The 23014-nt window shown below is 41.5% G+C and overlaps 1 protein-coding gene and 2 non-coding genes across 3 annotated transcripts in view; 2 read left to right on the top strand and 1 right to left on the bottom strand.

Annotated features, from left to right (window-relative positions):
• The window catches only part of RAB28 (RAB28, member RAS oncogene family), a 62811-nt gene extending 54722 nt beyond the window's left edge, over window positions 1–8089 (top strand). Inside the window, exon 7 of the mRNA XM_049790060.1 lies at window positions 7242–8089. Coding sequence (XP_049646017.1) covers window positions 7242–7334 — 93 coding nt within the window. The 3' untranslated portion in view covers window positions 7335–8089. The remainder of the gene's footprint in view (window positions 1–7241) is intronic.
• LOC126033246 (small nucleolar RNA SNORA66) lies at window positions 775–907 on the top strand. Its single transcript, XR_007504363.1, has one exon. It is a non-coding gene; the product is annotated as a small nucleolar RNA SNORA66 (small nucleolar RNA).
• A 13018-nt stretch (window positions 8090–21107) lies between the features above and the next one.
• LOC126033137 (U6 spliceosomal RNA) lies at window positions 21108–21211 on the bottom strand. The gene has a single exon (XR_007504291.1). It is a non-coding gene; the product is annotated as a U6 spliceosomal RNA (small nuclear RNA).
• Between the last annotated feature and the right edge of the window lie 1803 nt (window positions 21212–23014).

Genomic DNA, 23014 nt, shown 5'->3' with positions numbered 1-23014 from the left:
AAAAGAAGAAAAAAATAATATGTCTGGGGGGCTGGAGTGATATTACAGCTACAGCAGGTAGGGCATTTGCCTTGCATGCATCTGACCTGGGTTCGGTCCTCATTATCTTCTCTCGTCCCCTGAGCATTGCTGGGTATGGCCCAAAAACAAAATAAAAAAAAAAATTTCCAGGCCAGAGGGATAGTACAGCTGGTAAGACACTTGTTCTTTAATGGGCTGACCTGAGTGTTTTGTTTTTGTTTTAAGTCGAGCACAGCCATGTTCACAGCCAGGTTACTCTTGGCTCTGCATTCAGCAGATAACTCCTGGCTGGCTTGAGGAACCGACCATAAATGACACCGAGGAATGAACCCAGGTCAACTATATGCAAGGCAAACACCTGCTCTCTGTATTATCTTTCCAGTCCCTTTCTTCAGCCAGCAACACAGATGGTTTTCTAAGCTTCTCCAGAGCCAGGATTAAGCCCTGAGCACAGCTGAGAGTGGCCTCTAAACAAACAAACATTAAAAAAAACAAAGCAAACGGCCTGGAGAGATAGCACAGCAGTGTTTGCCTTGCAAGCAGCTGATGCAGGACCAAAGGTGATTGGTTCGAATCCCGGTGTCCCACATGGTCCTCCGTGCCTGCCAGGAGCTATTTCTGAGCAGACAGCCAGGAGTAATCCCTGAGCACCGCCGGGTGTGACCCAAAAACCAAAAAAAAAAAAAAACAAAAAACAAACAAACAAACAAACAAAAAAAGCAAACAAATTACTGCCACAAAAAAAAAAATGTAGTTCAAACTTGACTGCTAATTCTGCATGATGTTAAAGAAAGAAGGAGAACCAGGTTTTCTAAAATACATGCAGTGATAGAAATTGCTTAACTTCAGATGGTGCCGAGGGGGCCTATTTTATCCTAGTAGAGGGTAAGATTAAAAAAAATAAAACCAAAAAACCTCTGATTCTTGTTTTTTCATATTTGATAATATCTTTATTTAAACACCATGATTCCAAACATATTTGTAGTTGGGTTTCAGTTATAAACAGAAGTCACCAGTGGGACGGTTGCACTAATGAAAGCCTTTAATTCTAACTGCACATCAGAGTGCTACAGTGATAGCACAACAGGTAGGGCGTTTGTTTGCCTTGCATGTGGCTGACCTTGGTTCGATCCTCAGCATCCCATATGGTCCCCGAGCCTGCCAGGAGTGATATCTGAACACAGAGCCAGGAGTAACCCAAATGCCGCCTGGTGTGGCTGAAAAACAAAACAAAACAACACCCACCCACCCCCCAAAAAAATCCAGCACAGCAGTTTATGTTTGATAGAATAAAAACCTTAACCTGAGCCTTTGGTTATAGTTCAACCCCTCCAAAGTGGTTTGGGTCAGAGGCATAAATAAAGTTCATAAATTATATAAACATGATTTTCTTATTCCCCTTCTCTCTGTCCCCATCCTACGTATCTAAAATGATACTATCTTTTCCAATCTCTTCACTTGTTTCCTTTTTTAGAGTTCTGTGTTTTATTTTTATAATCTGTGTGTGTGGTGTGAGAGAGAGAATAATTGTTGGGCAATATTTTGCTGATACGGCTGCTTTTTGGACTTGATTAAAATATTTGGACTGAGAATTTGCCACTTTCCTTTTCATTATTCACGAAACATTTATTCCTGCATTGACTTTGGCCAGCAGTGGAGTTAAAATATTTTGTATCGTGTAAATTTTCTCTTCCCCTCCCTCCCCATAAAGACAGTTCTTTTTTGTTTGTGTTTTGTTTTGTTTTTGGGTCTCACCCAGCAGTGCTTAGGGATTACTCCTGGCTCTGTGCTCAGAAATCTCTTGGCAGGTCTGGGGGACCATATGGGATGCCGGGATTCGAACCACAGTCCTTCTGGAGGCAAGGAAAACACTTTTATCTCCATGCTATCTATCTGGCCCTATGAAGACAGTTCTTTGATTTTAGCTTTATGAGGATCCAAAAGTGAGAAATTTCTAGGATTTGTTTGAATCCTTGAGGCCACATGAGTCTTTCCTATTGTTCAATCTCTCAATAATTTCTTTCTGTTTAGTTAGTAATTCCATAAGTTATTTATCAGTCATAAGTAATTTACTGACCACAGGCTATATGCTTGGCTTCTACAATAAACTTGTCATAAGCTCTATAAATTACTCATTTAAAAATGAGTAAATGCCAGGCACTGTGTTAATTATTTGTGCTATAGTAACTCTTCATTGTATGCGCAGAAACAGAGACTGTGGTCGGGCTAAATAACCCTCCCCACTAACCTTCAGTGGGGATCCAGGATTTCAAACCAGGCCTCTCCTTTAGGAGGAAAATTTCCCTGGATGGCTTGGAAGGGGCCATTTAAGAAAATGATTCAAAGGTGGTGTCAAAAAGTTGTAAAGCTTTGGTTGGACCTTGGAAGCAACAGTGGGGTGAAATAAGTAGCCGTTACGGTGGAGAGGGAAGGCGTTTGGGGAGGAGATCACAGAATTAGGATCGCCAGGTTAATATGTTTTATTTGCATATTAGAGTGGAAATATTTATTTGTTGTGTTGAGTCACACCCAGCAATGCTCAGGTGTTTCTCCTGGCTTTGCACTCATGTTTCATTCTTGGTAGGCTCTGGGGACCGTATAGGATGTTGGGGATTGAACCTCAACCTGCCACATGCAGTGCAAGTGGACCTCCCCACTGCACTATGGTTTTAGCCCCTGGAAGAAATGATTTTTTTTATAAGGCAGGAAAACAATAGAGAGCAGTTTGGATGGATTGGAGTTTTTTGGTATCTGAATGGAAAGAACTCAAATGCAAGTGATAACTGGATAAGGATAAGGTTTGTCCCAGGATAAGATTTCAGAATCAGGGCCCAAATGGAAGGATGAAGGTAAAAGACATTTCATTAGAGTCCTTTGAACAACTCTATAAGAGAGAAGGGGAAATCCACGGCCACTCAGGTCTCTTGTCCAGAGACATGGAGTAAAGGCCAGTGACATACATCCGCTCTCGAGGGTGCGTCTTGGGCCTGCAACCTGTGCAACCCTTCTTCCTGAGCTTTGTGGGTTCTCAGGTTAAGGGGTAACTCTAGAAAGGTGCAATAACTTTAATCCTCTAGAAAGGCCGAATTTAAGGGAAGGTTGGCTCCTTTGCTGGGCTCTGCCTTGTTATAGAGCTTGGCAGTTACTTGGACACTAGTGATAGATTGAATCCAGGTGCATATGACCCAAGTAGGTATTGGATGTGCTATACATCTCCCAGCTTTCTGGTTCCCCTCTCCACCCACTCTGTGTATTTGCACCCACTCGTGGTTTTTTGTTTGTTTGTGATAAGGCTTAAAGTTAGTTCCTTTTTTTTTTCTAGTTGGGTTTACTGGAGTTCATTAATGTCAGGTGGAATTCAAGCTAGTAACGCCAACTTTGGTGAGGCTATGAGAATCCTTTGTTGCATAATGACAAGCCTCATTATCCTTTTCTTGATCTTGGTGCTTGGTGCTTTTGCCAACTCAATCACTGATTTCACAATGAACATTTCTCCATGAATTTCCTCTATGGAAACACTTTCTTTGAGTTCATTTAAAAGAAAATGAAGTTCAGGGACTCGAGCCATAGCACCACAGGTAGAGAGTGTTTGCCTTACATGCAGCCAATGACCCGGGTTTGATTCCTAGCATCCCATATGTTCCCCTGAATATCCCAATACTAAGCCTGGGCTCCGCTAGATGTGGCCCCCAAACAAAACAAATAAGAATGAAGTTTAGGTAGCATATTTATTTGCTGCAGTAGATATTATATTGGACCCCATACCATAAGTATATGTGCTATAAATCTAAATAGAAAGCCTGTTTCTATCATTTCAAAGTTTGTGGAAAAATTTTGGTCAAATATTGCAAAGTATTTGTTGCTACCTTTGGAGAGAGAGTTTATTCAAATGCCCTGTCACATGGGAGTAGAACTGCCATATACATCACTATCTGACGTCAATATTTTCCGCAAGGTGTCTTCTTAATTATACTTACTGATTGTTTAAGACACTCCAATGTTATTTCTAACCTCTTATTTTTCCCATTTATAAGATTTGCAACGGAGCGAAGGGGAAACAGAAAGGAATGTAGTTTATTAATATAGCAAAGTTTTTTTGTGGTTCTGATTTGTTCCAGGGACCACACTAGACCATGAGACACATAGATACAGGAGAGAAAGCCTTTTTTTTTTCCTGGCAGCTCCCAGAGGAGTGGAACAGAAGAATATTTATGTAATTTTGTTTTCTTCTTTTCTTCCCCAGCTTTTCTCTAATCTAGTGCAACTTTTTATTTAACAAGTGCCATCGTATCACAGATGGTTCAGTTATTTTTTTGTTTTGTTTTTGTTTTTGGACCACACCTGGTGTTGCTCAGGGATTACTCCTGGCAGGCACGGGGGACCATATGGGACACTGGGATTCGAACCAACCACCTTTGGTCCTGGATCGGCTGCTTGCAAGGCAAACGCCGCTGTGCTATCTCTCTGGGCCCCATTTTTGTTGTTTTTAAGAATGATAAAACCTTTAGGAGAAAAAGATTAATTTACCATTAATAGGAAACTTGCTCTTACCTCTCTAATCCATAAGCTCATGTAACAAGAAATTGTATACTTTTATTTTTGTTTTTTTTTTGGTTTTTTTTTTTTTTGGTTTTTTTTGGGCCACACCCGGCGGTGCTCAGGGGTTACTCCTGGCTGTCTGCTCAGAAATAGCTCCTGGCAGGCACGGGGGACCATATGGGACACCGGGATTTGAACCAACCACCTTTGGTCCTGGATCGGCTGCTTGCAAGGCAAACACCGCTGTGCTATCTCTCCGGGCCCTTATTTTTGTTTTTTTAGGGCCATGCCCAAATGGCATTTTGAGCTTATTAATTTCAATGTGGAATTTGAATGGTCCTCTGACTTACGCTTCTTCTTCCCACCTCCAAGAAAATTACTTCTTCCTCTGTGTTCCTGCAGCATAGTTGAGTCTGCTCTTTAAAGTACTTATCTGACAGCCATGCGCATTCACTCCTAGTCCCTTAGTCTATCGCATTTTGTGATGGAATCCCCGAGTCATTTTCATCTGTAATGTTCCATCACAGAGAACTGGCACAAAAGAGGGCCACAATACTATTCATTAAAGCAACTAATACTTAACACGTAACTAAAACTTACACTTTTTTTTTTATAGCAAAACCCTGTCATTTTATATTGCCTCCTGGAATATTTTTTATATTATGTGTAATTGGGGCCAGGGCGATAGACAGCACAGCAGGTGGGATGTGTTTGCCTTGCATGCAGCCAACTTGGTTTCAGTTTCCAGCATCCCATATGGTTCCCTGAGCCTGCCAGGATGATCTCTGAGTAATGGCTGAGTATGGCCCCAAAAAACAAACCAACAAACCCAACGTAGGTCTCAGACATTGGATAGACAGGCTAATAATTCAGTGATCAATCATTAAAATGGGATCATTAAAAGCAGTACTTATTGTATCTTCTTTCTTGTATGTATATTTTGCTGTTTTTTATGTGGTGTATGGGTGCATGTTAATTTTCTCCAACTTTATGCTTTCTTTTTTTATTAAGTGTCGGTCTTCCCTTCCATTTTAGTCATTGAATGTGATTTCTGTTTTTTTTTCCCCCTTTCTTTCCCCCTTCTTCATCTTGTTTGTGTGGTACAGAATTGACAGCATATTGTCAGGGCAGAAATAGTGAAGCACCCAAAAGAATATCACCACCAGTCCACATTCTTCAAGAGTTCATTTCACTCTATTTCTTTCAGTAGTGCAGGTATTAATGGATCTGCTGTTGCCGTTGGGGCTTGGGGTGGGGGAGAGAACTAGTGAACAGTGTCTTGTTTGTTATTGCTTAGGAAAAATGAAGTCCAAGTGGTAATTGTATATTGTTGGGAATTAATAGTATGTAACTCCTGTTAAATCTATCTTTTGCCAGAAGACTTTGGGATTGAATAAAATCTAGGGAGCAGACTAAAAGAATGTTTCAGTTGCTTTCCAACATGTGTGCATATCTGGTTGTGTTTATGACATGAGCAATGAAGTGGAGAATGAGGCAGTTATTTCATTATTCATCCTTAGTCTTTTCCTGAAATTGGCAATGGTAAAGAATATTTAAAAAATTTGCCTCAGACTACCCTTTTTTTTTTTTTTAAATCTCCTTGGTTATGTGGACCTAGTGGCATAATGGAAAGTAGTGAAAGTTTTGATTTTTAAAGAGTCACTTGGAGACGAGTATGAGGCATTGGCACTAAGTTTATCATTTAAGATATAACCAAAGAGGAAGAGTAATAAAGCTTCATGTAGCTCATATTTAAAAGCAGGTATGTGAGGCCAGAGCAATAGCACTGCGGTAGAGCATTTGCCTTGTATGCAGTCAACTGGGATAGACCAGGGTTTGATTTTCAGCATCCCTTATGGTCCCCGAGCCTGCTAGGAGTGATTTCTGAACCCAGAGCCAGGAGTAACCCCTGAGCACTGCCAGATATAGCCTCAAAACCAAATAAAAGAAAAGAAAAGCAGGAATGTGGTGCTTTTCTCTAACAATAACTTCTCGTCCTGAATTTTGTCAGTCACTATTTATATAGCCCCACGTGAAGTGAAGTGGTTGGAAGCCAGCCAGGATTTGGGAAGCACAGTCTTCCAAACTGGAAAACTTTGAAAAGTTGGCCTGTTCATTTGCTGGTACACAGATGGGACTGGAGGGAGGGGATTGGAGAAAGTCAGCCAGGAGAAGGAGAAGCACATCTGTGGGGTAGAAAGAAGCCCATTAAGAGAATAACAGAAAGCCCAAGACAACCGAGCCTCAGCGCTGACCTACACAACTGAGCTTATTTAGGCAGAGAGGGTGGAGGGTGTCACTCTGGTGCATGGTCTGGGGTTGGAATGTTGTGTGCATGGAATCTTCTGATTAACAGCATTGTATGTCATGGCAACTAAAGTACAAAAAAAGCTAAAATGCAAAAAGCAATGGATGACTTACTACTTGTAACTTTTATGTGGCCCTTCTGTAATATTCAGATCATACTAATTCACAAATGGTCATTAGTATTCTAAAGCTATGGCTGGTCTTGGTAATGATGAGTCCCTACTTCAGCATGAGGTGTTTCCTGTCAGTTCTTTTCCTACCAACCAGGCCTGCTTCATTGATGGCTTCTGTTCTCAGGCATTCAGCCCCAGTTCAGGACGTGACAACAGACTTTCTAAATGTCCTGACATTAGCTCTGTTTTCTTTCACGACAGAGGGTGGTGAAGGCAGATATCGTCAACTACCACCAGGAGCCCATGTCAAGGCCGGTGAATCCTCCTCGAAGCTCCATGTGTGCCGTTCAGTGAGCAAGAGAGTCTGGCTGCCCATCACCTCTGAGGACCCGAAGCAACTTGTTGGACCAGAGACCACATCTCTGCAGCACTCTTGACACTTTCCTGCCCACCTGCTTCTTCCCCCTGCAGCTGCTGGCAGTCCCTTGGATCGGGGTCATGCTGAATTCAGAAGCAAAAGAAGGCCCAGTCTCTGGACTTAGGCTGCCTCAGTGCAAAGAATAATGTTTCTCGCCATGTCCTCATTCCTCTTTTCTCTGATGATGTGAATGTTTTTAAACAAAGAAGAAGTTTGCTACACCCAGCTCATCAGTTGGGCTTATGCCTTGGCACCATTTGATCCTCTGGTCTGAACTCAACACACAACAAAGTAGACCTTTAAATCAGTAATATATTTTATCTACAGATAATTCATATGGCTTTCTTTTCCTACCTATTGTGAGAAAAAAAAAAATATATATATATATATGAAGCTGGATATAACAACATGCTTGAAATAAAGCTGTCATAGAACTATTTTTTTCATTTTTTTTAAAAAGTAGCTCATACATTAGTATTTGATAATGTATTTTTATTACTGTGTTACAGTCATTGCTCATTAGTAAGACTCAGGTTCTTTGGCTTTAGAAATCTGGATAAATGCTCAGCAGATGGGCGCAGGGACTTTCTGCTACTCGCAGATGAGTCATGACTGTTGTTGAAATCATTGTGGATCGGATCAGACTGTACCTGATGTTTCTCTCCTGCAGATAATAAATTTATTTAAATTACTTTTACTGGGGAGTTTTCTTCTAGCCATCTTCCTTTCAGTCACAGAGTAAAACAAACAAAGTAAAGCAACCGCCGCAAAACCTCTCCCAAATTTGTGTTCGATGTTGAACACAGGATGAGGAGTGGTTAGTCACTTCAGAGGCAGTAGAGAATTTGCTGGTAGTCATTGGAGTCCAGGCTCAGTAGCCTGGGGTGTTTCTGGCCTCTGGTCCACCTTCACTGCCTGCAATTCTGCATAAAGAAACCTCAGCCTCAGTTCTTTGCAGACCCCTGCCTGAAGTTCCACCCCCTCTCCAGATGTCGCTTTGCGCACCAGGGTTCTGTGTGGTCACTGTTGTGTTTATTATCAGAGCACTAAGGCACAGTACTGAGCATGTTAAATGTTCCAGCTGCTACTGGACACAGGGACAAAACCTCACCCACCCTGCACCCCAAAACATTTACCACTCAAGTTTTGCCTGGTGATCTCTTAGGCTGTGCCTTCTGTCTTGAATCATAGTCACAGTGTCCTTGTGTTCTGTGGTTTAGTAAGCCAGATCTGTTTTCTTTCTTGTCTCTCCCCTCCCCAAATCTCTTGTCACAGTAGGTGCAGGGAGGCTAGAGGAATAGGACAGCAGGTATGGTGTTAGCCTTGCATGTGGCTGAACCTGGGTTTGATATCAGGCATCCCTTGAACCTGCCAGGAATAACTTCTGAGTGTTGTTGAATGTGGTCCCAAAACTAACACCCCCCCCCCCATAAAACAAGTGGGTGCAGAGATTCTGGAGTTTGGCTTCCATAAGAAGTTTTAGAAAAATGAATTTCACATCCTTGGCTACTTAAGGATGCTCGTGTTTATAGAGATGAATAGAATCAGACACAAACCTAGATTCAGGAGGGAACCTTTTCAAGAAGAATTTGAAGTTGAAGAACAGTTTTGAATTGTGATTTTACTCTTAGGTTCTAATTTGTCTCTACTGAGAGTTCAGTGTTTTTCTAGGTCAGTAGCCTTTTCCAGCCTCTGGGGTCACGCAGGTTTTTCTTTTCTTGTCTTCTGAACATATTAGCTGGTGTTCTAGGGGGAATAAATTTATCCTCCCCATGTTCTTTCAGAAAAGACAGAGTTCAGCAAATGAGATCTCAGTCTTTCTAGGACTTCATGGACCATGTTTAGAGATATTTTGCTGTTTGACAAGCTGTGGGTTTACTGCACAGGAGCAGTAGTTCACTTCCCTTTCAGGAAGTTGACCGAGATTCAATCCTGGCATCATACATGGTTCTCAGAGTCCCTCCAGGAGTGATCTCTTAGTGCAGAGCTAGGAGTAACCTCCCAGTAACACAGGATATGTTCTGACAAATTTTAAGTAAAGTAAAAACTGTGATTGAATTTTGTGAAACTAGGTTTTGCCACAATTTCACTCTTCACTTGGGATGACTCTTAGTTATTTTGTATTATTTTTCTCATGTGTGAAAACTTAAGAATTTTTTTCAGGTAATGATTTTTTTTTTTAAATTTGGGGCCATATCTAGTGATGCTCATGTGTATATCCTGGATCTGTATGTACTAAGGGGTCATTTCTGGTGGTGCTTGGCGGACCATATAGGGATCGAACCTGGGTCAACCACATACAAGACAAATGCTCTCCCCGCTGTGCTATCTCTCTGGCCCTCTCCAGGTACATTTTTGTTATCGCAGTGTAAAAAGATGTGACAGCATACACATGTAATTACACAAGGGAAGTGCAGCAGACATTCCCTAGGAGGCAGACAGTAATGGTCAAGGCTTATGATTAGGCTGAACTACTGATGCTAAAGAAGCCTGAGGGGCCGGAGAGATAGCATGGAGGTAAGGCGTTTGCCTTTCATGCAGGAGGTCATCGGTTCGAATCCTGGTGCCCCAAGCCTGCCAGGAGCAATTTCTGAGCCTGGAGCCAGGAATAACCCCTGAGCACTGCCAGGTGTGACCCCCCCCCCCCAAAAAAAAAAAAATCCTGAAAAAAGGAATTGGACCGAGCTGGAAGCAGGAGAGAGAATGGCCCTGGTAGTGTCACTCTATCCTGGACACTGCCAGACACTAGTTCGGTGAGCCATTTCATTCTCACACCCATTTATAGGAGGAATCTTTGACCTCATTTTACAAAGAAGTCACCAACATGGATGATGAGTGCAAGTGTAGCCATTCTCAGAAATGGCTTTAGGAAGAATTGGGACTCTGGTGTGGCTGGAACTTGACTGGGACTGTTACAGTAATAACAGTAGAACTACAGTAGTGCCCCTTCTTGTTGCTGACCAGCCCCCTGGTGATAGGGAATCTTCCAAGAAGTGACAGTGGCTGGCACCGCTTCCTCTGCCTTCACACTATCCTGGCCTACAGTGTTGTCAAGCCCTGTACTGGTGCATGACGACCAACTCTTGGGGATAGACATAGCCTCTGCCTTTGGTTTCCATGTTTACTGCATCTCCCAGCATGGCCGCCATTGAGAAAGACGGGCACTTTCACACTTGCAATGCAGCATGGAGGCCAACGCAGCGTGGAATTCAGCTCCCTGAATTCCAGATAATGATTTTCTCCCCATCCCCTGGTTTTTATTTTTTGCAACAAAAGTGTAGGATTGATTTTTGCTTATTTTACTTTGCCTGCTACCTCTCCTTCTCGCTCCAGTTTTTAATTAAAAAGAATTACAAGTCTTTCCATCTAGTTTTAGGCAGGCACTTAAGTCTCCCAAAGACACTATAAAGTTTCAAACTCAACTGTGGTCATGTCTGCTGCGTAGGGAAACTTTGGAAAAACAAAAACGTGTTCAACCCCAACTGGTCATTGGGTGCTGCCTCGCCAGCGCACCCTCTATTATGTGGGGCGAATCGTTTTGAGAGTGGTTTTCTTGAGAAGCTCAAAGAACCTCCCCTGACCGCTTTATTATTCTGGGAGGAGGTAAGCCAGGACCCTTTAAAGTTGATTCTTGGAACAATGCGACGGAGCATATGAATTGGGGTAGTGGTTTAAACACAGACTAGCTGTCTGGCCTGACCCACGCTAATGCCTGCTGGAAGGCTTGACATTCGGAGGGACAGTTGAAAGATGCAAAGAAAATGGAAGCGTAGACTTCTTGTGAACAGGGTAGTGGACTGTGGCCTGCCTTCCTGGCCTAGCCACCACATTCTCCAGCAGTGGTTTCCTGAGCCCCTCATGGCACCCTCTTTCCCTTTGCAGCCTCTCGGTGAGAAGATTGCATCTTCCTGTACTGGGATCTATCCGGATATTATTCATCCTTCTGGCCACAGTGAAGGGTTTAGGGATGAGCAAATAATAGTATTAGAGCTTGTAGAACTGGAGGGAATGTTCACTGAGGTTTCTGAGAAAGATGGAAAGAGGACGTGTGTGTGTGTGTGTGTGTGTGTGTGTGAAAGTAAACGGAAGGGAAAGGAAAGAGGTCATATCTGTTGCTGTTTTTGTAACTGAGAAAGATGGAAAGAGGACGTGTGTGTGTGTGTGTGTGTGTGTGTGTGTGTTTGTGTGTGTGTGTGTGTAAAGAGCTCGTATCTGTTGTTGTTTTTGTAACCTCCGGTCTAACACATTCCTGGGGGGGGGGGGAGAGAGAGAGAGACAGACAGAGACAGAGACAGAGAGAGAGAGACAGAGACAGAGAGAGAGACAGAGACAGAGAGAGAGACAGAGACAGAGAGAGAGACAGAGACAGAGACAGAGAGAGAGAGAGAGAGAGAGAGAGAGAGAGAGAGAGAGAGAGAGAGAGAGAGAGAGAGAGAGAGGAGAGAGACTTCCAACTTCAGGAGTAACAAAGAAGCTGAGTGCCCTAAGCATCACTTGAGGAGGATTCAGAAGATCAGGCTGGGGTTAGAAGGTGTGTCATTCTAGAAGAAGGTCTGTCATTCTAGAACTCTCCCAAGTGATGCCAGCACTGCTGGACTTGGGATTACACTCGGAACTGCAAGAGGAGGGTGTTTGCATGTGGCTGACTAGGTTAGATCCCAGCATCCCATATGGTTCCTCAAGTCTACAAGGAGTGATTTCTGAGCACAGAGCCAAGAGTAATCCCTGAGCATTGCCAAGTGTGGCCCCAAAATAATCTAAACCAAACCAACCAAACAAATTCAAACATTTAACAGTCCTGCTTCCAAGAGGTGTGGGGTGTTGTTGGGCCTCACAGCACGGAAGATTACAGGGGATGGAGGCTGGAGTCTATGTGGTTGTTACTGTGCCCTGTGCCTTGAAATAAGGCCGCCTTGCTCCTAACTTAACTTGCACCCCCAGGATCCTCTTGGACCCAGTTGACACATGCACCTCTACATTTAGGTCCCTTTCTTTATCTGTTGAGGTTGGATCCATCCCTACCATCTCACTGACCCCCACATCCAGCTTCCTTTGGAGCCCCCTGCTAATTGCTGCAAGCATGCTGACCGAGTGAACATGACCCATGTATGTGATGGGGAAGGTGGAATTAAGCTCTTTTCTTTCAATCTCCCTTCCATAATGCCGGCGCCATTTGCTGTCAAGAAGGACTTTCTGAATCTGACTACAGAGCCTCTCATCCTTCCCATCCTTCCTTTCCAGACATCTAATCCTCTTTGTTTCTGCTGGCCACTTCTAGCCAAGAGGCGCTTCAGCTTCACACACCTGCTGTGCTTTCCTTGAGTGTCCTTTGGAGAAACCCAATGCAAGAGATGTGATGAAATACTGATCTAAGAGAACCAAATGTCCAAGCTCACTCAAAAGCCAGATAGATGCCTGGAGGCTGAAGCATCCCTGGGCTCCATTTCCCTGGTCATGATGGCTGAGTGCAAGTCTTGGATGGGCGTAGGCAGTGGCCAACTGTCTCCTATGATGTTCACCTCCAATGAGGTGACACAACAAGATTCCACTTTCCCATTGGACCATAACTTGTCTATGGAAGCTATAGCGGACTTCTGAGAGTATCGCATGGTGTGATTTCCCAGATGAACTCTTAGCTAACATTGCAGCATCCACCTACTTTTGAAGAGGACCATCATCGAAAGAAAACATTCCATGTTTTCTTACACCCCAGAAGAGTGTACCACCAGCATTGCTTGCCTATCTTTTGTGACACAAATCAAGGAAGTTGACACATTCTGAGTTTGCGCCTGAGCTGTCTGTCCCATAGATTTTTGAAACTCAGAAACCCGGCATGAATACATGAATTATTGAGGTTTTATGCTTCTCTAGAGTAGATTATAACTCAGGGAGCATTTGTAGATCTCGATAGAGGGGGAAATGGAGGCAAGGGGCATTTTGGTAAGCTAACACTGTACAATTGGACTGATGCAAACCCTGGTTCGTCTAACTTGGAAGGCCGAGTTCTTGGTCATTTACTTGCTGTTCTTGCTCCCTCTTTGGCATTCTCTTTTTTTATTATTATTATTTTTTTTATTTTTGGGTCACACCCGGTGGTGCTCAGGGGTTACTCCTGGCTGTCTGCTCAGAAATAGCTCCTGGCAGGCACGAGGGACCATATGGGACACCGGGATTCGAACCAACCACCTTTGGTCCTGGATCGGCTGCTTGCAAGGCAAACACCACTGTACTATCTCTCCGGGCCCCTCTTTGGCATTCTCATACCTGACTCCTGTCATGTTCATTCACACAGTTGTAAAGGAACAAAGTGTTTTTATGTCTGAAGATGTCAATGAATCCTGTCAATGATCCCTATGCACATAATACATATGGTCAATGTATGTTCATGTGGCCATGTATTCCTATTGGGGAAGCCTAGAAAAGAAGAAATTAGTTACATTGTCCATGAAATTAGGTTGGAGTTTCTTTCTGCCTAGGACTTTTCTTTTTAATTTCTATAAAAATGTTCCTCTTGCCTGAAGAGATAGTTCAACAGACTTGAATGCATATTTTGCAAACAGAACACCAGGCTCTCCCACTAGCACTGCATGGTGCTTTAAGTACCCCAGATTAATAACCTCCTAATCCAACATCCAAGAACCCAACAAACTGAACTGGCAATAATGCCTAAACACTGGTGGGTGTGACACCCAAGCAACACCAAGTGAAAATAATCTTATTATTTATTTTTGCTAAATTATGTATGGAAAACTGCAGAGAAAAATCAAGACCTTAAATCTCAAGGATATTGTTGAGATGTTTAATAATTACTTTATTTAAACACTGTGGTTATAATGTTATTCATAATGGGCTTTTTCCACAGATACAAAGTTGTTAATGGGGCCGGAGAGATAGCATGGAGGTAAGGCTTTTCCCTTTCATGCAGAAGGTCATTGGTTCTAATCCTGGCATACTCCCCCCACCCCCAGCCTGCCAGGAGCGATTTCTGAGCGTGGAGTCAGGAGTAACCTCTGAGCACTGCCGGGTGTGATCCAAAAACCAAAAAACAAACAAACAAAACAAAAAAAAAAGTTGTTAATGATTGTCCTGCAATGTACAACACCTTATTCCAGTGCACATTTCCTGTCACCAATGTCTACAATTTTTCTCTCACCTTTCCCCTGGCTGCCTTTAGGGCATTTTACCTCTCTCACATCTTTTCTTTTTTCTCCTCTTTTAGACCCTGTACTATGGTTTGCAATATTGTTAGTGAAGGGTTCTCATTAGTATCACTTCATCTCCTTTCAGCATCCAATTCTTGTCCAGTGATCATTTCCAACTATCTTTGTCTTAGTGGTCTTTTCTCTGCACTAACTCCAATATTATTGCCACTTTAACAACATCTTCTAGCTCTATTCTCTGTATAAACTCAATTGTTCAGAAACTACTGACAATATATTAGTTGCAATGTATTGAATAACTTGCTTTGGAATGTGCTTTTCATTCACAACATAAATATGACAGTCAATCTCCTACCTTCATAAGCACAAATGTACATCCATCTTTCTTAATAGTTTTCTAGTTTTCAAATATATGTAGTATTTAATAACTTATTGACTCATGGAATTTCCTTCCCAACCTTTCACTCTTTAGTAAGAGCAATAATGGTAAACCTGTGGTTTTTGTTGAGTATCTTATGCAGACCTTTCTCTCGGTGCCTTTATATATTTACATATTTACCATTGGAGTCAATTGCTGCAAGTTTAATGCTTGGCTCAAAAGGTGTCTTGAAAACTCTTTATTTTCCATATGTTTTTTGCTAAACTGTGTTTCAGAAATGCTGTGTGCTAGGCCCTGTAGATAGCGGTGAAAGAGTTAAATGGTCCCACACTGGCCCACCCTGGAGCATCCTGCTGCCTTTAGGCTGATCTTTACAAATTTTTGTAACTTCTCATTGTTCCCTCTGCATCTAGTAATATCCCTAGAGGCCTTTCTTCAGAACCACTTGGGAGTGAAGTCATTCAGTGTTATACAAAAAGCCTAAGATGGCCCGGAGAGATAGCACAGGGCGATTGCCTTGCAAGCAAGCAGCCAATCCTGGACCAAAGGTGGTTGGTTCGAATCCTGGTGTCCCATATAGTCTCCCATGCCTGCCAGGAGCTATTTCTGAGCAGACAGCCAGGAGTAACCCCTGAGCAACGCTGGGTGTGGCCCAAAAACAAAAACAAAAACAAAAAGCCTAAGATACCCAACTCTTATCCAGAGGACCACCTCCTGGATTCTTCTCTCTCCCTGACTTCTAGGTTGGTTCTGTACCAGAGGAAGTGTGTTTATTTTATGCTCCATATTTAGCATTTAAATTCTCAGGAAAAACTTAAATGTCCATGGGATTTTGCTCAAGTTTCTGGTGCCAAACTTATAGCTAGGGAAAAAAATGTAAACTCACCTTTCCAGTGTTTGTCAAATAAAATGTTCTGCCGTGATAAAGCAAATCCTTGCTTGGCCTGGTTAGAAAATGAGGCCTTGGGCAGGAGAGTTAGCACGGAGGTAGGGTGTTTGCCTTGCCTTGGTGGTTCAAATCCCAGCATCCCATATGATCCCCTGAGCCTGCCAGGAGCAATTTCTGAGCGTAGAGCCAGGAGTAACCCCTGAGCGCTGCCAGATGTGACCCGAAAACCAATAAATAAATAAATAAATAAATAAATAAATAAATAAATAAATAAATAAATAAATAAATAAGGCCTTACTTGAACTGTTTTTCCTGACACTTTGGCTAATATTTCTGTGATCGCCATCAGGGATTTCAATTCTGCATGCTTTTCATTTGCTTTATGGAATATTGCTGGGAATGTATAATGCAGAGAGTACTAGAAGTTACAGGGAAATGAAACCACAGTGTCTGAGAGGTTAGGATTAGCATCCTGGCTGCTGTTCTGGAACTATGGACTTGTGGTCCAATGCATTAGCATCTCTGGGTCTGTGCTCCTGAAGATCCTTACCAGTAGGTGGAGAGTGGAATGGGAGGGTCCAGTTACTGCTCTTTGTTCAGTTTCAGACATGGAGGAAGTGTATCATCATCATCATCTTGAATATTACTAGGACAGTTCTCAAGGTAGCAGCTGTTGATGATATGCTCTGGGCTTCCTTCAATGGCAAGTCCTCAGGGTAGCAGAAGTGTAGTTCTGTCTGTCTGATGATGTCACGGCAGCTGTTTCTAGCCCTTAAATATAGGAATAGCTCTAGGAAGCAGCTGAAACTCATTAGTTGGTGTCTCTATTGAGCTCTTTAGACTGCAAGGAACACAATAGGCAATTGAAAGTGTCGGAAGTGATTAGGAATAGCGGTAGGCCACGGTGACAAATGTAATTCCAGAATTGTTGAAGTTGCTCCAAAAGAGGACCAAGCTCCTGGAGTCCTCACTATCCTCAGTCTGTGGTCCCCAAGGCTGGTTGCCTCACGTTTCTCCCAAGGTGAAAGGAATCATTCCAGACACCACCATTTCACGCCACAAAATCCTTAGATCAGAAAGAGGAAGAAGACCTACTCCATTCTTGTCTCTCTTTATAGTTATAATATTTATTTTTTGAGATTCTAAGAGCCAGAGACTCTAAGAGCCAGAATAATATGGAAGGATATGGTACACAAATTCAACAGAATGCACACCTCATAGGACTACCCTAATTAGCATTCAGATTTAAATTTTAATTCCTATTTTCTGTCTCACTCAATTCTGCTCAGGGCTTAATCCTGGCTCTGTACTCTGAGATCATTTTGAAAGAACTCTGGGGACCATATGGGGTGCCAGGATGGAACCTGTTAGGTGTGTGCAAAGCCGGCACCCTACCTGCTGTGCTATCTCTTCAGCCTCCTCATGTAACTGTTAAAGAAAAAAAATTCCTCCAAAGACCCACCTTTTAGAAGGTATCTCACCTCTTTTTTTGGGGGGTGAACTTACAGCTTATTCCTAGTTTTATTCCTTCAGGAATGTTTATTGAGACATTGTGATTTATAAAACTGTTAATAGTAGAGCTGTTTCAGGCATACGATGTTCCAAAACCAATCGGACCATTAATGTTCCCTTCCCTCCATAACTGTCCCAAGGCTCCCTAGCATGTTTTTACTTACTTACTCCAGTAAAGTGTAAAGAAATACAAATAGAATTATCAAAAAATAAATAAAAAAAGTCAATTTGTGATGCTTGATTACTATATGCCTTCAACTTTTCTTAATCTCTGTAAGGCAACCACATGCACTATTAATGAATGCCATACTCAATGCCACATGGCGAGTTTCTCCTGTCCTTAAAAGGAGGTCTTTAATGCTTCTTGCAAAAGTGCTTTCTGGGCTATGAACCCCCTAAACTGTTGCCTCTTCATGAAGCTCTGTATAGTTCCTTCAAGTCTGAATGCTAATCTAGAGTAGTCTTGGTGAGGCATGCATTTTATTGTTTTTGTTTTCTATCCTTTCATATTATTCTGGCTCTTCGAGTATTATTTAATAGATCTGCTGTACATTTATGGGCTTTTCTTCATATGAAGCTCCCTTGTGGCTTTCAGTATTTTCAGCATTTTAGTATTCTATCTTTTGGATTTTGTTATTTATAGCATAATGTGTCTTGGAATTTCCGAATTGGGTCTATTTTCACTGTGACCCTTAAGGCCTTCTATATCTTGGCACCTATAACCCTTAATTCTAGGAAGTTCTTATTGATTTCTTTAAGTATTGTTTCTTTTATTGACTTGTCTTTCTATTGTTTAGGCATCTAAATGATTCCTATATTTTTTCTCTTGAACTTAACCTATAGTTAGCTGATATGTTATTCATTTCTTTTCAGACTATTTTTTGTTTTGTTTTTGGCCAAACTCAGTGGCACTCTGGGTTACTCCTGACTCTGTGCTCCAAAATTACTCCTAACAGGCTCAGGGAACCATATGGGATGCTGGGGATTGAACTTGGGTCAGCTGCATGCAAAGCAGACACCCTACCTGCTGTACTCCAGCCCCTATTTTTCACTGTTTTTAGTGATTTCCTCCTCCTTGTTTTGAAACTCCTTGATCTTTTGCTCAACTACTGTTATCATGCTATTCAAACCTTCAATTGTTTTGTTGTTGTTTTTTTTTAATCACCTTAATATCTGTCGTTTCTGATTGTAGATTTTTGTTTTTTTGTTTTTGTTTTGGGGGGGGCGGTTTCGGGCCACACCTGTTTGATGCTCAGGGGTTACTCCTGGCTAAGTGCTCAGAAATTGCCCCTGGCTTGGGGGGACCATATGGGACGCCAGAGGATTGAACCGTGGTCCTTCCTTGGCTAGCGCTTGCAAGGCAGACACTTTACCTCTAGCACCACCTCGCCGGCCCCGCTGATTGTAGTTTTTTAAGAATTAAATTCTTTTTCTTTTTGGTTTTTGGGCCACATCTGGTGATGCTCAGGGGTTACTCCTGACTATGTGCTCAGAAATTGCTCCTGGCTTAGAGGCATATGGAACACCAGGGGGGTTCGAATTGCAGTCCGCCTAAGTTAGCGTGTGCTAGGCAAACATTTTAAATTCTTATACTTTCTTGTGCTGTTACTGGCTACTTGTGCTATCGTTTCTTTGAGTTCTATCATCCTAATCACAGTTTTACTAAAGACATTCTCTAAGGATTTACCGAGCTGGTTAGTGTTGTGTTTATATCTTTGGTGGCAATGTTTTCACTCATTGAACTTGGATCTACATGTTGGGTTCTTGCCTTTGATTCTTTGTAGTTACCCTTCTTGAAAGAAGAGATTAGGCTGATTTTTTTTCTTTATTCACAGCCCATCTACAAAGAATGGAAGGAAAAATAACTGTGAGCAACAATTAATTTGTTGAGTAGATCTGTTGACTGTGTGCTTCAGGAGCTGTGGTGAAATCTCTTCACATGGCACAGGTTGGCTGTGGAAGCTGCAGGGACACACCTGGTAGAGACAGGCTCTGTCTTCTATTCCAGAATAGACCCAGTGATGTCAGCCAGAAGCAAGCCTCACCTGGGACGCTAGAGCAGAAAGCAGACTGTCTGGGCTTCTCACCATTTTTGTTAGCCAGAATTTTATTAAATGTCCTTCCTAGGTCACTGATCAGCAAAAATACTGGAGCCAATGATTCTCAAGTATAACTGAGAGTAAACTGGGGCATCTTCAGAACAGTGAGCTGCCTAGATTCTACCTTTAGCAATTGACTTAATTGGGCTCATCAGGGTCTCTTTTGTGTCATTAGTTAAGTTTTCCCCATTGGAATGGGGATTGCCTTCCCCTTTCCTTCTTTCTTTTTAAGTTAATCTAATGTAATTGTATATGATGGGGGTCTGGGTTTATAGTCACACCCAGTGGTGTTTAGGGGCTATACCTAGCTCTGTGCTCACGAATTAGCTGCTTGAGGGACCATATGTGGATCAGGGATGAATAATTGTTGGTTGCATTGAAAATCAAGCACCTTAATCTTTGCACTATATATTCAGTTCACTTTTGAAAATTATTAAAATTAAAATTTATTTTTTCAGGAAGCAACAAAAACAATTAACACTCAACACCATCTCTTTTATATTCTTTCACCCTTTTATATTCTTTTGCCCTTTCTCCATCTCATCCATTTTTTCTCCTTAGGTAATCTAATTTTTTTTGTTTTGTTTTGGTTTTTGGGTCACACCCAGCAGCGCTCAGGGGTTACTCCTGGCTCTGTGCTCAGAAATCTCTCCTGGCAGGCTCGGGGGACCATATGGGATGCTGGGATTAGAACCAATGACCTTCTGCATGAAAGGCAAACGCCTTACCTCCATACTATCTCTCCAGCCCCAGGTAATCTAATTTTTATGGTGTGTACAATTTTCTTTTTGTCTATTTATCAAATACGTTCCTTGTATATATGCATAATTGAAATCAAACAAAACTTGTCTTTTCCCCTCTGACTTATTTCACATCCCATGATCTCCTTGAAATTTCTTTTCTTTAGCTGAAAATAGCAACATTTTATTTTTTAAGAATAACAGTTATATAGTATTGTGTTGTGTATACAGAGGACACTTTTTTATCCTGCCTCTGTCAGTGGACACTTCCGTTTTTGAGGTTCCCTATAGCAGGGATATTTAACCTTCACCGAAGTGTATAACCTTAGGACAGTGGCATCAAGTGAAGTTCTGTAAATGTCAGTGCAGTTACTGTGCAGACATTTATTGTCTACTGGGTGGACATCCTGAGTAACCAATGGAACAATGCTAGGGAGCTTGAAACATTCTGGAAAGAGGAGGAAAAACACAGGAGCTGATTATTCTTGCTCAAGTCCTACCAGTTGGCAAAGGAACAAATCAAAAAGTCCCAAGCTGTGCTATTCTAAAACTCATATAATTACAAGTCTAGGTCTTATAAGCATACCTGTGAGACTATATGTTTTCCATGCCCCACCTAAAAAAATATGGAGGATTTTCAGGCTTCCATCTCCTGATTCTTTTGCTTTTATAGTGGCCACCCAGTGTCTCCTATTGACCAACCTACATGTATCTCTCAATTCTAGCTTCTCAACCCAACCTCCTTAGCTCCATAATGTTGATATTAAGTCTCTTTGAGGATCTCATGTTCTGGTTGTGTATCTATTTGCCCTGGTTTATCTTGCTCATTTGGATTATCTCAGGGATCTCCTTACTAGCCCTCTGCTCACCCTTGAAATTTTTTTCTTTCTTTCTCCGGTACTCTTTATTTTTATTTAACAATCAATTTTTTTTAATATGGAACGCTTCACAAATTTGCGTGTCATCCTTGCGCAGGGGCCATGTTAATCTCTGTATTGTTCCAATGTTAGTATATGTGCTGCCAAAGCAATCACATTTATTTATTTTTTATATATATTTTATTTAAACCTTGATTACATACATGATTGTGTTTGGGTTTCAGTCATGTAAAGAACACCACCCATTCAACATTCCCATCACCAATGTCCCAAATCTCTCTTCTCCCCACCCAACCCCCGCCTGTACTCTAGACAGGCTTTCCATTTCCCTCATACGTTCTCATTATTAGGACAGTTCAAAATGTAGTTATTTCTCTAACTAAACTCATCCCTGTTTGTGGTGAGCTACATGAGGTGAGCTGTAACTTCCAGCCCTTCTCTCTTTTGTGTCTGGAAATTATTAAGCAATCAAAGTTTTAAAAAAAAATTGTAATTAATATCTTTATTTAAGCACCATGAATACAAACAGCTTGTAGTTGGTTTCAGTTATAAAAATGAACATCCCCTTCAACAGTGCAACATTCCCACTACCAATATCCCTCATCTTTTTCCTCCCCCATTGTGTGTATTTTAATCATTCAGAATCATCTCTGACTTGTGAATTCTTCTTTTTGTTCTACAAATTTGGAGTTTTGGATCTAGTGAACACTACAGTAGTCATAGGTATCTTCTGCTTATTGGGGTGTAGGAAGTGCTGTACATGATGCCTTTTCAATAACTTGAGTGAATCGTTTCTAAATAGTTGCTGGTTTGGGAGGGTTTTTTTGTTTTTTGTTTTGTTTTGTTTTTTTGGTTTCTTCCTTTTTTGGTTCTTTTTGTACTTTTGTTACTACTGCCCTATTGTTTTTTGGGCTCTTTTGTTTGTTTGTTTGATTTTTAGTTTTGTTTGTTTTGCTTTTTTGGTTACCCTTTTCTTCTTCTTCTTTTTTTTTTTTTTTACTTTCTCCTTCTAAAGTTATAATGCCTAGATGGACCCCTCCTAATTTTTTTCTTTTTTCCCTTTTGTTTTATTTTTGTTTGTGCTTTTGTTTTCTTCTCGCGTATCTTTCCGTATATCTTCATCAGAACCATAGTTCTGGATTCATTTCGTTCAGCCTCACAATTTGAGGGGGGAAATAGTATCAAGAACAATCAGTCCAATGAATATTTAGTAGAAATGAAAAATGATCAGATTTGAACACCAAACCCATAGTCAATGACAACAGACTCAATACCCAATTTACAACAAGCTGCACAAATGGGGACCAGTGACACTAGCACTATGGGGGGTAATGAGGGAAATATGGGATGCATGCTGGGAATAGGGATGGAGGGAAGACAACTTTAAGGGGAATGGGAATACCCCTCATTCATTGTCACCATGTGCCTTAAATATTTCTGTGAAACAATTGTAATTCACTTTGACCACAATAAAAATTAAAAAAAAATAATGGGTGAATCTATTTATTGTGTATTATTACACACAATTTCTGGCTAGATTTATAATTTATATGGTCATTGGTATGACTGCAAGTCTCAAATAGTGTCCAGGTAAGCTTACCTAGCTAGTTTAACATGAGTTTTAAAAATATTTAATAATTTCTTTATTTAAGTACTATAGTTACAGAAATGTTCGTAATTGGGTTTCAGTCATTGAATGTACACCACTTTTCACCAGTGTAACTTTCATGTTGTTTCACAATTCTTAGGAAGTTACTAACTCGCCCTGCCACAAGCTTCTATATCCAACTCAAGGCCTCAGTATCCAACTTCTTGCAAATCCTAAGCAGTCTCTTACGTTCACACAGTAAGTTTCTTACTTACACAGTTGTCTGTGCGGATTTGGTCTAGATTGGATGCAGAAATGAACAACAATTGGTGTTTTCTAAATATTCATATGTCAATTTTTCCTTGGCTACC

Source organism: Suncus etruscus, chromosome 16, assembly GCF_024139225.1.
Source record: "Suncus etruscus isolate mSunEtr1 chromosome 16, mSunEtr1.pri.cur, whole genome shotgun sequence".
Taxonomy (NCBI): domain Eukaryota; kingdom Metazoa; phylum Chordata; class Mammalia; order Eulipotyphla; family Soricidae; genus Suncus; species Suncus etruscus.
This window is presented reverse-complemented; position numbering and strand designations above follow the sequence as displayed.